At 42.4% G+C, this 14057-nt stretch overlaps 1 protein-coding gene across 1 annotated transcript; it reads left to right on the plus strand.

The window, feature by feature from the left end:
- The first annotated feature begins 1035 nt into the window (after nucleotides 1–1035).
- On the plus strand, nucleotides 1036–13129 carry LOC311016750 (extracellular matrix protein 2). The gene is made up of 9 exons (XM_084014672.1): nucleotides 1036–1144; nucleotides 1588–1800; nucleotides 1903–2161; nucleotides 2501–2616; nucleotides 4154–4286; nucleotides 4362–4519; nucleotides 4702–4841; nucleotides 11117–11443; nucleotides 12793–13129. The coding sequence occupies exons 2-9, from the start codon at nucleotides 1609–1611 to the stop codon at nucleotides 12962–12964; spliced, it is 1497 nt and encodes a 498-aa protein (XP_083870798.1). The 5' UTR covers nucleotides 1036–1144; nucleotides 1588–1608; the 3' UTR covers nucleotides 12965–13129.
- Nucleotides 13130–14057: the final 928 nt, after the last annotated feature.

Raw genomic sequence — 14057 nt, forward strand, 5'->3', positions numbered from 1 at the left:
TTAGTGGAGCTTGGCCAAACATGGTTGGCTCCGAGCTGAACTGTCTACAACCCTGTCTCCTGTTTGGAAAAGGGCCCAAGGTCAGTCTGATTCAGCTGGGAGAAAAACAGTCTTATGTGTCATCCCACATCATCTCCAACCAGAATCTGTCACAGTTGTATGAAACATATTGTGTTCCAGGTTCGATCCTTTGCCTCCTGTCTGTCTCTCATCTCCCCCACAAATCCCTGCCTTCTACCCAATGTTAGCAGACAGTTACGAAAGGGTGAGGAGACGAGGAGGAGCAGGGTGGGTCTGTGTATTTCATGGTGCCATGAACAAGCCTTTATTAACAATGTGAGAGTTTATTTTTTTAACCTCTCCGCCTCCTAGATATTCCTTCCCTTCCTCCTGCTCTTTCTTCATTCGAGCATTGACTCTGCGTTGTAGATACATGCATGAGAAACGGCTCCACAGCTTTAACTACAAGTGTTTATAGTCCTCTTTTAAAACTCGTATGTCGACTGCTCCTCACACAGTCTCTTCCCTTTGACGTTGCTCTCTGTGGATTTGCTTCATCCTCTCCTCGGCTCTGAAGGTCTAAACGTGTGGAACTTCTCTCTCAAACGGAAACAGCTTCACCCGAGTATTTAGCAATGCAAATGCCGAGGACGTGGATCACGTTCATGTGCCTCTGTGGCACAGTTTCATCAGGTCAAAGCCTCCACTCTTTGCATGACATGGATGCATACTTGGAAACCTCTTCTGAGTCGCCTGAATTGCAAACGGCAGCGGTTCATCCAGCAGGAGTCGACACAGGAGTGACGTTGTTGACCCTGCCTGCTGGTAAGATGAGTTTTTAATCTTTTAAATGCTGCATGTTTCTGTCTGCATGATCTTGGCTAATTCATGCTTTAATGGTCGAAATCAATTTAAATTATTTAGTGTACACTGCAGAGTGAAATACTTTTTTTTGTCTGTTTCTATTCAATTTATGATTGTTGAAAAAGAAGAGACTGAGGATGATTTTGTCCGAATGGAGGCAGAGGAGGAGAGGGAGCATCAAGGAGGTGATTCCAGGAAGCTGGAGGCTGGTAGAAGAAGGAGAGGTGCTTGGGGGAAGAGGAAACACGCAGCTACAGTGGAGGCCACTGCATACAGAATAGTATGGCACACGTTCCTACATTTTAACACAGAAATGCATATTTGTTAATATATAAAAAGTCTGTTATCCTTCAGGTCATCTTTGCCCCCATCAATTCAAACCTTCAGATGATTCTAATCAAAATTGTTGCCCAGGTTTATGCTTCAGGTACTTCATGTTTCTTAGATGACAACCTAAATTAACTTTCCATTTTTGGAATCTTTTTTTCCCTGTAAATGTGTTCCAAAGTGTGTTCAGGACATTGAAAACATATCATCATGTTCATTTTATGTTTACCCATTCAATAAGGAAAAGTCACTGAATATCAAACCAACTTAATCATGTTAAGCCTGAGACATTCAATACTGAATGGATAATAGGAGGGTTAAAGAAATGTTCACTCATGCTCTCTTGATCCGCTCCTTTATTGAATCCTGTCAGTGACCTCTGGCTGCTAATTGCAGGCAGGGTTGGGGCGCCCCCTGATGGGCTGGAGGAAGCGTGGGAAAGGAGAGGAGGAAACCAGCACGCTCATGGCTGCACTTAAGGCGCTTCATGCTGATAAGCGGCGGCTGATGGATCAAGAGAAAGCACAAGAGGAGGAGGAAGAAGATGAGGATGATGACGATGATGATGAGGATGATGATGATGATGATGATGATGAGGAGGAGGAAGAGGTTGGATTTATTTTGTACAAATAAGGCTGTTCTGCTATATTTCATTGATTCATCCATGACACAATTGTCTGACATATCATTTTTGTTTAAATCTTCTGTCAGGAGGAAGAAGAGGAAGAAGAAGAAGAAGAGGAGGAGGAGGAAGAAGAAGAGGAAGAGGAGGAGGAGGAAGAAGAAGAGGAGGAGGAGGAAGAAGAGGCAAGTGAGGCTCCCAGCAATCAAACAGAAACCCACTCCAGCTTTACAGAGTCTCCTCTCAGAGAGTGTCAGACTGCTGACAGAGAAATCAGCTGCCGGGGCATCGGCATGACTCAGCTGCCAATCATCCACAACCTGCTGGCCACCAATCTGGACATGGCAGGTGTGTGTGTGTGTGTGTGTGTGTGTGTGTGTGTGTGTGTGTGTGTGTGTGTGTGTGTGTGTGTGTGTGTGTGTGTGTGTGTGTGTGTGTGTGTAGGGGGGGGGGGGGTTTGGTGAAATAGAATATATATCTGTGATATTGATTACATACAAACTGGTTTATTATTAAATCTTATTGGCGTTTATCCACACTGTGATGTGTTAACAGTAGTAAGACAATCATATTTGGTAAGAAAAATATCTAGGTTAAGATTGTGAACAAAGTTCACGGACTGATTATATTTACAGCCATATATTTACATATATATATATATGATACCAATCTGATTTATCTTTGAAGAGAACAACATTAGAACCATCGCTCCACACGATTTCTCTGGCGTGCCAAATCTGGACACACTGGACCTGAGTGAAAACAAACTGGATGATGAGTCTTTCCGGCCGAACTCCCTGTCTGTGAGTAACACAGTCCTTTGTTAGCCTCATCTGGAAGAACATCACATCAATTAAGTTGTACTTTGTGTCTTTAATGTAGACGTCCCACCACTACATTCAGGTTCAATTGAGGGATAGCTGCCGTTGCTTAAAAAAAAGGTCACAGTGTCACATTGATGTCATACCAAAAAACCAGACCCATCCAATAAAATCTATCTGCAGAGCTTCTGCGTAGCTCCTTCCAGTTTCAGACCTGAAGGACGGGTGCAGCCTGCTCTCCCCACAGGCGAGGGAGTGTTACAACTGGAAGTCATGCTTAGTGTCATCATGTGTCTTTGTTTGTGCAAACAGGAAAAACAGAGAGGAGAGGCAGAGCCCAAATGGAAACAAAAAAAACTATTTCCAATTTAACGTACTAAGTTCCACTATTTGGTGCTTCATATTTGAACTATAAACTTGTTGAAAGGAAATCAGTTAACACTAATCAACTGGTCAAGTACCTGAAAAAAAACCCGGTGTTATTCCAAGCATGCATTTGATTAAAAACAGCTAAATTATGATGTTTGAGAGCTATAAACTAAATTGCAGTTATTTTTAATATGTAATTGAGTGTTATATCCACCAGAGGTTAGAGTTACACAATAATGTTCAATTATTTCAGACAACAGATGTTGCATGTTAAATGTCAATCCTAAACACAGGTATAAAGAGAACAACTAGGAACTATTAGAAAAAGCAGTTGCACTAAATCTAGCTGCCTGCAGGTGGTGCATATGTTATAATTGCAGCAGGTATCACTTCCTTTGACAATAATAATACATGTGCACATTCACAAATGGTCCCATTGTTGACCCCAAAAAGCTCCCCCTTGTGGAGAATCTGCAGCCTGCTGGATGTGAATGGGTGAGGTTGTGAGTTACAAGCCAGTTTTATAAGTCACTTTGCATCTAATTAAAATAAAAACAGGCTGGATCCTGTATCATTACAGTAATAAAAGAGCACTGGAAATCGCATTAACTAATCCTATCTAAGAATAACCTCTGGTCTAACCTCTAAGTGACCACAGGCCAAACTCAGATCCTGACCACACCGAGGCAGCCCACCACACTCTGACCAATCATTACCCGCCACCATCAGCACACTCACAGTATTGGCTGGACGGACCTGTTCCATAACAGCTGCAGCCAATGACGTGGTGAATAAAAGCACATTATTTTTGGAGGAAGTCCCCCCCCCTTCTTTCTTCATTTTCTGCTCACATCCCAGTAATGACAGAGGACTGATGAACTGGCTTGAGGGATCCTGCAAAAGATTCAGTGCACTGCTTTTAGTTGACACACATCAACCACAGCGGCTCTCACTGAAAAGCCACACAGAGTGGCTTCGCTAAAAATACAACATGATAGATGACATGGAATAAATGCACAAATTTGGTGTATTTCTGTGAACTCTGTGATTGTGACCTTCCCAAGTTGGGATGGAAAATTATGGATATTCATTTTGTCTGTTTCATCTTTCTGACCATTTCGCCCTTCTGTTTTTGCTGCGTGTCGTGTAGAACTTGACCTTTCTGAAGAAGTTGAATCTAGATGGCAACCAGCTTACCAGCATCCCAGCACTGCCGCCATCTCTGGAGGAACTCAAGATGAACAAAAACAAGCTCAGTACACTCAGCCCGCACTGTTTCAAAGGTAGGACGTGTGTCTGTGTGAACGTGGAAGAGAACATCTTGTTTGGAAAGAATATAATGTGGCCTTCCCCTCTAGGTTTGATGAACCTGTTGAATCTGGAGCTGGAGGAGAACGCGCTCCATGAGGGCAGTGTGTCACCACTAGCCTTCAGACCACTCGAGAGACTGCTGGACCTCCAGTTGGGCATCAACCGCTTCCATTCCCTCCCCCTGGGCCTCCCCCCCTCCCTTCAGGTGCACTGGTATCACTTTACTGAATCCTGTGAGGAAAATCCTCCTCCTTAAAATGTTAGGATCAGCTGAAGAAGGCAGCTGGGATTTAGAAATGTGTTCAGGTCTATTCAGGCATGACACAAGGACAACAATGTATGTCCTCAATAGGACATTCCTATCTGCCTGTGTTTTTATTTTTATAGGAGCTGGAGATGAGTGAAAATCTGATGAAGGAGGTGCCAGAGGAGTCGCTGAGGGGTTGTGTTCATTTGAGAGTGCTGGAGCTGAGCCACAACCTGCTGCATGAGCAAGGCATCGCTACCCACAGCTGGACCCATCTCAAGTATGTCCATCCATCCATGCATCCATCCATCCATCCATCCATCCATGCATCCATCCATCCATCCATCCATCCATCCATCCATCCATCCATCCATCCATCCATCCATGCATCCATCCATGCATCCATCCATCCATCCATCCATCCATCCATCCATCCATCCATCCATCCATCCATCCATGCATCCATCCATGCATCCATCCATGCATCCATCCATCCATCCATCCATCCATGCATCCATCCATCCATGCATCCATCCATCCATCCATGCATCCATCCATGCATCCATCCATCCATCCATCCATCCATCCATGCATCCATCCATCCATCCATCCATCCATCCATCCATCCATCCATGCATCCATCCATCCATCCATCCATCCATCCATCCATCCATCCATCCATCCATCCATGCATCCATCCATGCATCCATCCATCCATCCATCCATCCATCCATCCATCCATCCATCCATCCATCCATCCATGCATCCATCCATGCATCCATCCATCCATCCATCCATCCATGCATCCATCCATCCATCCATCCATCCATCCATGCATCCATCCATCCATCCATCCATCCATCCATCCATGCATCCATGCATCCATCCATCCATCCATGCATCCATCCATGCATCCATCCATCCATCCATGCATCCATGCATCCATCCATCCATCCATGCATCCATCCATGCATCCATCCATCCATCCATCCATCCATCCATAATAATAATGTCCTGCAGTTCTTCCATCAGCCACAAGAGGGTAGACTAGTATTGTTTTGGGTTGGCCTTTTCATCATTATCATTTGTTATAATCTTTGTTAACCGTTTTTGCAGTTGATGACTTTGGAATATTCCAATTATCAATATCAATAGACAAGGATGATAATGTTCACACACACAATGTGTGAAATTCTTTCTTTCTTTCTTTCTTTCTTTCTTTCTTTCTTTCTTTCTTTCTTTCTTTCTTTCTTTCTTTCTTTCTTTCTTTCTTTGGGAAACACACATATCACAGAAGTTATGACAGCTGACCTTGTGTACTTAGATGGGCAGGCGTGTGAGGGAGAGCTTGAGGGCAACTGTGTGTCTGTACGTGTCTGTTTGTGTACGTATATCTTAATGTGTGTCTGTGGTGGTGGTGGTAGTGTGTGTGTGTGTGTGTGTGTGTGTGTGTGTGTGTGTGTGTGTGTGTGTGTGTGTGTGTGTGTGTGTGTCTGTGTGTGTGTGTGTGTGTGTGTGTGTGTGTGTGTGTGTGTGTGTGTTGTTTAAATATAGTGAATTCCAGTGGGTTTTTTCTTTTCTCCCTGGGATCCTTGTGATCCACAGTGAGAGCTTCAAGGAAAACTGAGAAGGGAAAAAAGCTGAAGAAATACAGGAAAGTAGTAGTTTTTGTACTATATGACTGAAGGATTATGTGAAAGAGAAATAAATAAAAACATATTCAGGGGAAGTTTGAAACCATGAGATCTTTTAGCCACATATGGAAACAGTAAAACACAAAAACATTTTCCAAATAGGGACAGAGCGATAATGTGAAGAAATTAAGTTTGAACGAAGCTAAAATGGAGAAAACCCAACTGAGCAGCACTCTGAACCTTCGCTGACTTGAATGAATCTGACATCTGACACTTGACCTCATCAGTGGAGAGTAACATCCTTCACATTGACGCTGCAGGCTAATTAGATGGTCCTCCATTTTTAAAAGCTTCCTTCAGCACCGCATAGCCAAGTGAATGGTGACAAATTCAACTTGACCTGAACTCTGCTAAAACAGGTGGAGCAGATACCCCAAAGGGCAAAGGTCAAAGGTCATCAGTGATCAAAAGATTTCTCCCTGTGGTTGGATTTTATGTTATTCTGCAGACCTTTAATAATGAAATCCACATTAGTGGTATCCGTATGCTTGAGTAAAGGAACGAGGCGTAAAGAAACAGAAGAGAGGGATTGAAACAGAAAGCAGTAAATTGTTTAATGGTAAAATAAACTGCCGTGTGCTGGTTCTGGTTAGAGGAGCGCCTCTGTTCCATGTCATGGAGTCAGTGTTACTGCTGCCTCCTGCTGAGCTTCAGGGACTGGAGGTGCGCGTGGAGGTTACAGGGAGCTGGGGAGGCCCGTTTGTACCGAGGATCTGTTTCACATTTTCTTTTTGCTACATCCAATTTTTGGTACCCAGTAAACATATCCCAGGTCTGTCTTTAGTGTGGGTCCCTCTGGGTGTGTTTACAATCGCTGCCAATGTGTAACCATCCCGTAAACATACGCACATGCTTAACTACCAGTGGTGGAATTCATTCTACTTCAGTAATGTACTTCATTACAGTTTTGAGCTTCTTGTACTTGAGTATTATTTTTATGGTTCTTTTTTAAATGGATTTAATTATTGCACTTTTTACTACACTTTCGTTACTTGTTATGTTGCTTTTACATAATATGAGATACAACAGTAAAATGCTATTTACACATCACAGCATCAGTAATTATGATAATTTAATAAAAAACATTATAATATAACTCCAAGGGGCAGCATTTTCTGTGTGGGTACTTTATTTTCCCCTTAGGAAAACTGTTTTTCAGTCAAAAACAGGATAAACACAATAACCCTTCACATATTGCACTAACCAGTTTGTAGGTGAAGGACTTCAACAAACCCATCACAGCCACATTCAGCGTCACTCACCTTTATTGCACAAGGCCCTAATAAGATCTATCTCAAGTAACATTTTCATTGTTCAGGGACACAGATGAAAAGGAATAAGACATGAAGGTTACCATATAGGTTTTTATTTAATGAGCATACTTCTGATACATTTATACATTTGCTGACAGTAATTGAAAATGCCTCTCCTCAGGGGGCACAATCAGCAGGTTTCATACAAAATGCACACGCCCGTTTGGCATCTTCTTGTAATTGTTCATGAACCCGTCAGCTCAAATGACTTCATATCTGCTTTTCCTCCAGTAAATCGATACTTACCACTGCTCACATCACTCCTGCCTGCTAACAGACCTGACTTCAGAACCATAGCATGTTTTAAGTTACTTACCACTGTTTAAAGCTGCATAAACGTCACTCATTCGCCCCAAAAGAAATCTACATTTCATGGGTAATGTGTTTTCAGTTGCGGTTCTTAATGTTTGCCTTCAAACATATTTATTGGGAAAATGTAGGTAATAAAATATAATTACTGATCTCATTTCATGTTGATAGATCGCAGCTTGGAGTGTTTTTTTAATGAGTTGTGTTGTGAGATTGACAGAAAGGCTGTCTTTGGAGAGGACCTCTGTGTAGATTTATCACTGCTGCAGGCTCATGACGACTGCCTGTAGGAACAAGTTCACCATACCAAAGAAGTCTGAGGACTTTCTAACTAAAGCTCTTCTATCTTCAGAACAATGCAAATTGGTTTTTGTAATAAGCTTACGTAAATGCCAAAGAAAGCAGTGCACATGCACACACACACCAGCGCACAATACCTCTGTGTTTAAATGAGTCTACATGTGCTTCAGTCCCTTTTCAACAGTGACAAAAGAAGCCTGCTTGACTTTCTGACCTGATGTAGCTGAAGATGCGTCTGCTGACATCCGTCCATCATTTCAGTCTTGTTCTGTCTGGTCTGCTTGGCACAGCCGCTATGCCCGACTACATTACCTGTTCTGGTTGTGTTGCCAGGAGTACATGAGCTAGCTTGTGTTATGCTGGCACGGCTACTCTCCTGTTTCTCAAGACAGACCCACTCTGTGCTGGTTCCCATTAAAACCCAGCTCCCTGAGGACGAGCAGACCATCAGCTTGATTACTCCTGGCCAGGCTTTACACAATATGAAGGACACACACACACACACGCACACACACACACACACACACACACACACACACACACACACACACACACACACACACACACACACACACACACACACACACACACACACACACACACACACACACACACACATTTGCTTTTGTGTCATGGCTGTGTGCCTCTTCATAAAAGTTATAGAAATTAAGTAATGAATTCATCATGGACTGCATGTGTGTGTGTGTGTGTGTGTGCGTGTGTGCGTGTGTGTGTGTGTGTGTGTGTGTGAATATACGTACTTCAGTATTACTGTGTATTTGGCCCATCTCTGTGTCTGTGGCCATGTTTATCTGCCTGTATAGGTCTTGGCGGTGCTTCTTCACATCGTGTTACATGAACATGGGGCGTGCCAGTGGGTGGGAGAGCTGAGGACTCTGAGAAGAGAGGACTGTGTGTCCCTGCTCATTAATACCATGTGGAGCTCTAAGCAGCGGTGGACTGCTGCTGAGCTTCCTGGCAAAGATGAACAATACAAATCAGCAGCACACTGGTATAAACTGGTACTGGGAAGCAGAAACCATATTTTCACAGAAAGCCATGACAGGATGCATAGGTTAAACAATAAGCCTGCTGTGGGGTCAGTGAGTGTCGGCTCGCATGTTTGTGCGTTTTGAGTCGAATCATCATTAGTGGTTGTATTAATGTGAGGTTGTATTAACCCTCCGTTAAGCAGAGAGACACATAACCTACTGTACCTTCGGTTCTAGTGGACATTGTTTGACCACACTGAGGGAGGGAGGCCTCGTGCCCACCTTTACTGGCACATTTCCACAAGATCATTAGTGTAGCATGATTTTTTTATTGATTTAGGCATTTCAACCCCTTGTCATTGGCACACATCATCTATCTCATAGAAATACAACCCCCATAAAAAGCAACCAATGATCAATGTACCTCGAAGTTGTAAAGTTCAAGGGAGGCGAGTTAATGCAGAGGTCTTACTGTAAGTCACCTTTACGAGGAGCACAAATGCTGAGGCACTGAATATCAATCAGACAGATCAGGCCAGTCCGAGTGTCTCCTACATCCATAACCCTTCACTCGCTTCCTCCTCATTGGTCGCCATCTCACGTCGCTGTGTGGTCATTGGCTGGCCACCTTCTGAGCCCATTGGCAGTTTCTCGTAGTCTATGGATGGTAGAAGAACAGGAAATGAGGTTCCTCTCCTGCGGTGAGCTGTGCTGTAAACTCACAACAGCTGTGTTGGACCTCGCAACAAAAACACTGAACCCTTGTACTGCATCTTCACCACAGACCCCTGAAATCTTGTCCTTCCTCCATGGCCGTTCTTTCCTGCAAAACAAACATTTTCATACCCCTATTCCACTACTCAAACTGCCACACTCTCACATTGCATCCCCCAGGCCCCATTATTCTACCCCCTGCTGCTCCCCATTATTCCCCCGCATGGCCTCCCCCTCTGCACTATAGAGTCCACTACCTATAAAACATGAAGTCTGCAGTTAAAAGCCTTGGGATAAGTTGGAAGTGGGCATCCATTATTATATCCAATCTAGAGTGCTGTAAAACATGCGGCGGTGAATAGGGCCCTATGATTTCCGCAGTGGAATTTGGGGTGGTCAATTATGACTCCTCCATAAATGACACTATATTTGCATATTTATGCACATGTTCATGGTCTCTGAATGACAGAAATTATAATTAGAACTACTAGAATGTTTCTTCAAAACATTTCTATTTTTTTTTATATTTTTTGAATTTTTAACCACATGATTAGACACCATTTGATGAAAAAAATTGTCTTTAATTCTAAAACATAGAATTATGAAAAATGTCAACACGGAATCTGGACGATGAAAACTGATTTCATATGGGGAGGGGGGGGGGGGGGTCTACAAAGGGGCAGCCCTGCAGGAAAAGTTTAGGAACCACTGATTGTGCGCTAAGTAACAAATGTTACATCTTACGCTAAAAGTACAGTGGAGGCTGGTTTGAATGTGATCAGGTTTGCTGGTATTTTATCATAAACCAAAGTACTGGACAAAGTGGACGATAGCAAGAGATAACATGTTAAGGGATCACCAAAGTTGAATATGTTGAGACTATTCACTCAAAACGGCGGGCATCATCTGGGAACCATGAACGAACCACATTTTAGATATAGACAGATGTAAATGACAGATAAGTGCCACGTTGACCTGCCATAAGTGGTAGAGGGAAAAGTCAGGGGATTACCAAAGTTAGTTGCATTTATCCTCAGGGGACAATGAATGTCTTTCAAAAATGTCATGACAATCCATCTTAAAGTTTTTGATCTAGACTAAAGGGGAGGACAGGCGAACAGTCCAACAGACTGACATCCATGCAGCTGCAAATCTAAAATGAGACATTTGAATTGAAGGTCTTCTTGTAGAAATCTGACTGAGATTCATGAGGTCCTGTCTGTTCCTTTCCAGGTCTCTGGAGTCCTTGGACCTGTCCCACAACCAATTCACGTCTGTCCCAATGAATCTGCCTCGCCGTCTACATAAACTGACCCTTGAACACAACAACATCAGCCACATCACTGCTTTCACGTTCCGTCACATGCGGTCCAGCCTACGGACGCTCCGTCTCTCCCATAATGCCTTGAGCAATGAGGGAATTGAACGAGTGTCTTTTGTCGGAACGTACCGCTCGCTGGGTGAGCTCCTATTGGATAACAATCGTCTTTGGGAGGTCCCTCGCTGCGTTCGACAGTTTAAGAACCTGCAGGTGCTGAGACTGGACAATAACCAGATCAGGTAGACACTTTCACTTTCAATACCTTTTTAGTTGAATGTGATAATGCAAGGATGAGCTAAATGCTTGACCTACACTACGCTATGCTACGGCAGCCCCCTGTCTGTCTCTCTGTCCATCTGTCCGTCTGTCTGTCTGTCTGTCTATGTATGTATTTTCTCAGCCACCATTAATCTGTTTGACTTCACCTTTAGTGGGTGTATTGCTGATTGAGTAGATTGAATAATTCAGCTATGGAAGGAATGGCATTTAAATGTAAGTGTACATATCGTTAGCCTAATAGCATAATTGCCTAAGTCATATTTGAACGTTTTCGGAAAAAGAGAAAAAACACAATTTCTAGCAAGCAGATTGGTATTTTTTTATTGATAATGTAACAGCAAGTTCAACCAGACCTGTGAACAAGTTTGAAAAAAAAAAAAAGACACAACATCAACTCCATAACAAATAAAAGTGACTTAGGCAGAATATGTCATGACTTAGGCATTTTTTTCTCTTACAGTATATGTATATAATGATAACATAACCAAGTCTAACCTTATCTAAGGTGTTTTAAAGTATAATCTTAACAAAGTTGTTTTAAAGTTTAACCTTACCTCAGTTGTTTTAACCTTAACTAAGTTCTTTTAACCTTAACTAAGTTGTTTTAACCTTACCTCAGTTCTTTTAACCTTAACTAAGTTCTTTTAACCTTAACTAAGTTGTTTTAACCTCAACTAGGTTTTCTTTACAAGGCATTTTGAATTATGTGCACTATTTTGCAGATCATGAGAATGAAAATGCAAATATGATGATTGATGATTAAATCAAATAATGCAGCCACATTCTTAAAGTGAAAAAGACTTAGACTTGAAAAAGACCATATTACCAAGAATACTTCTTGTATTTCTTGTCAAAACACTTAAAATCAACACTTCAAATTAAGCTTTGCTAGCATAAACTAGCTCTTACACTACATCATATCTTGTTGCAGAATTGTGATTAAAAGTTTAAACACACAGTTCCTAATCTCCTTGATTGACTGAGAGTACATTTACTGTCTAGAAAGTTGAAGGAATAAACCAGCTTACCAAATGAATTGAAGAGAAGATCTAATGCTTCACTTCTGTTAAACTTTCTTATGCGATCAGCCATGTTTGTTTATACCGGCAAACATGCCTAAGTCAAAAAGATGACTTGGGCAGATAGTGATTTTGGACTCTAAAAAGTGTTCTGATAGGTTGAGGACATAGCCAATAAGGCAAGGTGATGCAGCAGTGGTAGGAGAGGAAGGTTAGGCAGATATCTCAATTTGGCCAAAAAATGACTTAGGCAATTATGCTATTAGGCTAACGATATGTTGTTTCTGCAGGATGGTGAGGCAGTGGGGAGTGTGCCACCCTCGTAATTCTGGATCCACCTTGGCTTCAATCCACTTGGAAAATAATCTCCTGGATGTGGACAGGATTCCCCCAAACGCCTTCTCCTGTCTGACTGATGCTCAGGGACTGTTCCTCTATCCACAACACTCACGTTACTCATAGACTGCACAGTTGGACGAGCTTACATGGACAGATACCCACAATATAAGCATCATTGTGACATACAGCTACTCATTCCTTCTTTTTGTATGCAATGTTTTTACAGAAAAATAGCTTTACCGGGTTGTTTGCTTAGTCAGTCTGTGCTATTACGTTATCATCCCCAAACCCAGCTTTTTATTTCAAATCTCACCTATTACTAGAAATATGACTTTAATGTGTTTGTATGTATTAAAGAAAATGTGTAAATTATACAGCAATGGAAATAGTTATTATGTTAAAATGGACTTGAAAGGGGCTGCACGGTGGTGTAGTGGGTAGCGCTCTCGCCTCACAGCAAGAGGGTCCCGGGTTCGATTCCCGGGTCAGCCCTGGGTTCCTTCTGTGTGGACTTTACCAGTGGCGTGTCCAGACATTTTTGATAGGGGTGGCACCAGTGGGGCACTGACATATGCAGGGGTGGCATGAAGTGTGAGCAGGAGCGCCTGCGCAGACATATACACTCACGTATGCACACCCACACCCAGGTGTCGGCATAGCATTAATTTACCATTTTTGTATCCACAACCCATATCTACTTCACTTACTAACACTGCAAGCAAGAACAGACCTACTAGTCACAACATTCAGGAAAAGGCAACATACAAATGTGATTTATAAACTACCATACTTTATTCTAACTTCAACAGTACATACAAAAAAGACAATGCACTTTCTCTGGGACTCTGGGCAAAATATGAACTTAACAAAACTGTGCAAAACTTAACATGTGCAACAATAAAGTGCCAACAAAATAAAGTGTTTGCTAATGAGATGAGATGATGACAGCCTTGTGCCAATTACAATAAAAAGAAATAAAACAAGACAGGATAAACGTTTAGCTTATTACCGTTACAGCTTTTAACTACAGGCACAGTAAGTGTAGTGAAATGTAGGTTTCTCACATCTTTCTCGACGACGCTCCAGAAACGTGTTGCTTCCATAGACAGTTTGTTTCACGTGTAGGTTTGCTCAAACTTCTTCTTCTTCGGGACTTTTTTTTTGCAGGCTACATACTACTTTAGCGCATCTCTGCTGCCTCTCAGGTTTGAGAAGG

The sequence above is a fragment of the Eutrigla gurnardus genome, assembly GCF_963514095.1.
Source record: "Eutrigla gurnardus genome assembly, chromosome: 8".
Classification (NCBI taxonomy): domain Eukaryota; kingdom Metazoa; phylum Chordata; class Actinopteri; order Perciformes; family Triglidae; genus Eutrigla; species Eutrigla gurnardus.